Raw genomic sequence first — 3,507 nt, 5'->3', positions numbered from 1 at the left:
TCCAGGATTCTTGCGAGAGTGAAGAGTTGGTCCGTTGTTCCACGACCAGGACGGAATCCGCATTGTTCCTCTTCAATCAGAGGTTCGACTACCGGCTGAACCCTCCTTTTCAGTACCTTGGAGTAGACTTTACCAGGGAGGCTGAGAAGTGTGATACCCCTGTAGTTGGCACACACTCTCTGGTCCCCCTTTTTGAATAGGGGAACCACCACCCCGGTCTGCCACCCCCTAGGCACTGTCCCAGACACGTGACTGTCGTCGCTGGTGTCTCAAAATGAACGTTTCTCAAAATTGAGCTACCGATAACCAGAGTTGGCTTCTCAGCTGGTGTGTCACTGAGTGGGGAGAATCTGTTAGAAACAGCAAGCGGTTGGTGTTGAACCGTGGGCTTCTGATAACACTTCTTTCGTTGAACACACAGTATCTGTCACACCCTGCTCTCCCCCCCCCCCCCCCCCCTCCTCTTTCTGTAATGTGGAGGAGCTTGATAAGACTACTGCTCATACACTTCCTTCAGATACACATGCTGTTGAGATCGCAGCTCAAACTAGTTTCACTTCTCAGGAAGTGAGACTCACACAGTCGCTGGCAGTGAAGGAGAAATGGCGCAGAAAGGAGTTCAGCTGGACCGGGAAACCTTCTCTTGTTCCATCTGTCTGGATCTACTGAAGGATCCGGTGACGACTCCCTGTGGACACAGCTACTGCAAGAACTGTATTCAAAGCTTCTGGGATGGAGAAGGCGAGAAGAGAAGCCACAGCTGCCCTCAGTGCAGGCAGACCTTCACACCGAGGCCTGTCCTGCTGAAGAACACCATGTTAGCAGCTGTAGTGGAGGAGCTGAAGAAGACTGGACTCCAAGCTGCTCCTGCTGATCACTGCTATGCTGGACCTGAAGATGTGGGATGTGATGTCTGCACTGGGAGAAAACTGAAAGCCTTCAAGTCCTGTGTGCAGTGTGTGGCCTCTTACTGTGAGAAACACCTCCAGCTTCATTATGAATCACCTACATTCATGAAACACAAGCTGGTGGAGCCCTCCCAGAAGCTCCAGGAGAACATGTGCTCTCGTCACGATGAGGTGATGAAGATGTTCTGCCGTACTGATCAGCAGTGTATCTGTTATCTCTGCTCTGTGGACGAACATAAAGGCCACGACACAGTCTCAGCTGCAGCAGAAAGGACTGAGAGGCAGAGAGAGCTCGAGGGGAGTCGACTAAACATCCAGCAGAGAATCCAGGACGGAGAGAAAGATGTGAAGCTGCTTCAGCAGAAGGTGGAGGTCATCAATCGCTCTGCTGACAGAGCAGTGGAGGACAGTGAGAAGATGTTCACTCAGCTGATCCGTCTCATGCAGAAAAGAAGCTCTGATGTGAAGCAGCAGCTCAGATCGCAGCAGGAAAGTGAAGTGAGTCGAGTCAAAGAGCTTCAGGAGAAGCTGGAGCAGGAGATCACTGAGCTGAAGAGGAAAGACGCTGATCTGAAGCAGCTCGCACACACAGAGGACCACAACCAGTTTCTACACAACTACCCCTCACTGTCCCCACTCAGTGAGTCTACACTCTCCTCCAGCATCAACATCCCTCTCAGATACTTTGAGGAAGTGACAGCGGCTGTGTCACAAGTCACAGATGAACTCCAGGACGTTCTGAGAGAGAAGTGGACAAACATCTCACAGACTGGGACTGAAGTGGATGTTTCACTGTCAGCAGAGCCCAAGACCAGAGCTGGATTCTTAAAGTATTCACGTGACATCACACTGGATCCAAACACAGCACACACACAGCTGTTATTATCTGAGGGGGGCAGAAAAGTGACATTCATGAGTCAACATCAGTCTTATTCTCATCACACAGACAGATTCACTGACTGGCCTCAGATGCTGAGTAGAGAGAGTCTGACTGGACGTAGTTACTGGGAGGTGGAGCGGAGCGGGGGAGGAGTTTGTGTAGCAGTCGCATACAAGAACATCAGCAGAGCAGGGGGGGGTGAATGTGAATTTGGAGTCAATGATAAATCCTGGATGTTATATTGTGACGATGACAGATATACATTTTATTACAACAAAGTCCGAACTCCCGTCTCAGGTCCTGCGTCCTCCAGACTCGGAGTGTACCTGGATCACAGAGCAGGTGTTCTGTCCTTCTACAGCGTCTCTGACACCATGACTCTCCTGCACAGAGTCCACCACACATTCTCTCAGCCGCTCTACGCTGGAGTTGGTTTATATTCTTATTATCCTGGAGACACTGCTGAGTTCTGTAAACTCAAGTAGACAGAAGTAAATCTCTGGTTCTCCTTCAGGGACTCTTCTTCTCTCAGTGAGTAAACTAACCCCCCCGGACTAAGTGACATGTTCTATGTTTCATATTATATTCCAGATGATCAGCTGTACAATGAACCTGAATAATAATCACAATATAAGTGCAGGAGGTTTGTGTGACACCAGGATGAAGTGTGAGCAGATAGTTTCCTGTGAATGTTGATCACAGATCACATTTACTTTGAACACAATGTTCTTGTAATGTTAACAGTGAAGTTGAACATGACCCTCATCCTGGGTGGGGTTTGTATTAAACATGTTAAGACTAAAAAGACTTCTTCCTTTAAAATGAATGTGAACGTGTGATTTAAGGTCAATAAAGAGGTTGACAAAGACGACTTGCAAGGCCCAGTGTTGATTTCATGCTTTCAAAATATGTCTCTGACAGTTTAAAACATTTACAAGAATGGTGATGAATGTGGTTTCAGGAGGTCGTTAAGTACGGCACAGATACGGAAACTAGGCTGATCGCCAATTTATTATTTATTTATATAACCTTTATTTAACCCAGGATATGGCCTCATTGTTGAATCTTATTTCAATGTTACTGTCAGAAGTCTTTTTTATTGGGCATCAGAGTCGAAGGGAATCAATGATCTGACCTGAAGATAAGAAAAAGAAGAAGAAGAAGAGAAAAGAAAGAGAAGAAAGAAGGAAGAAGAAAAGAAGAAGAAGAAGAAGAAAGAAAGAAGAAGAATAATAAGAAGAGAGAAGAAGAAGGAGAAAGAAGAAAGAAGAAGAAGAAGAGAATAAAAACGAATAAGAAGAAGAAGAAGAAGAAAAAAGGAGAAGAAGGAGAAGACTACGCCGCATACTCCTCCTCCTCAAATAATAATCCTACAGGATAAATACTAAACGAATAAGACGAAGAAGAAGAAGAAGAAGAAGAAGAAAAAGAAGAAGAAGAAGAAGAAGAAGAAGAGGAGACGGCGGCCAGCAGAGTGAAGCTCCATCTCAGTAAAACAGCATAACTCCTCAGAGAAGATGGACAACATGTGAGACACACGAACCTCTCGCACGTCGCAGCTCATTTATGTTTCGCTCACCGCTGTAATATTTGCAGATCTTGTACTTTTCAACGTCTGAGGACCTGAAACTGGAACAGGTGGAAGTATTTAAAGCGTTTACTGGAAGGAACGTAGTAAAACCAGGATATAGAAGTGAAAGTATTTCCAGTTAAATGTCT

General features: G+C 46.0%; 1 protein-coding gene across 1 annotated transcript; it reads left to right on the top strand.

Moving 5' to 3' along the window:
- Positions 1-496: 496 nt before the first annotated feature.
- Positions 497-2,273, top strand: LOC115012335 (tripartite motif-containing protein 16-like). Its single transcript, XM_029437904.1, has one exon. The coding sequence runs from the start codon at positions 603-605 to the stop codon at positions 2,271-2,273; it is 1,671 nt and encodes a 556-aa protein (XP_029293764.1). The 5' UTR covers positions 497-602.
- The last annotated feature ends 1,234 nt before the right edge of the window (positions 2,274-3,507 follow it).

The sequence above is a fragment of the Cottoperca gobio genome, chromosome 8 (genome assembly GCF_900634415.1).
Source record: "Cottoperca gobio chromosome 8, fCotGob3.1, whole genome shotgun sequence".
Lineage (NCBI taxonomy): Eukaryota > Metazoa > Chordata > Actinopteri > Perciformes > Bovichtidae > Cottoperca > Cottoperca gobio.
This window is presented reverse-complemented; position numbering and strand designations above follow the sequence as displayed.

Excerpts from the sequence above, each read along its gene's own strand:
- LOC115012335 (XM_029437904.1), top strand. The coding sequence starts at position 603 with ATGGCGCAGAAAGGAGTTCAGCTGGACCGGGAAACCTTCTCTTGTTCC.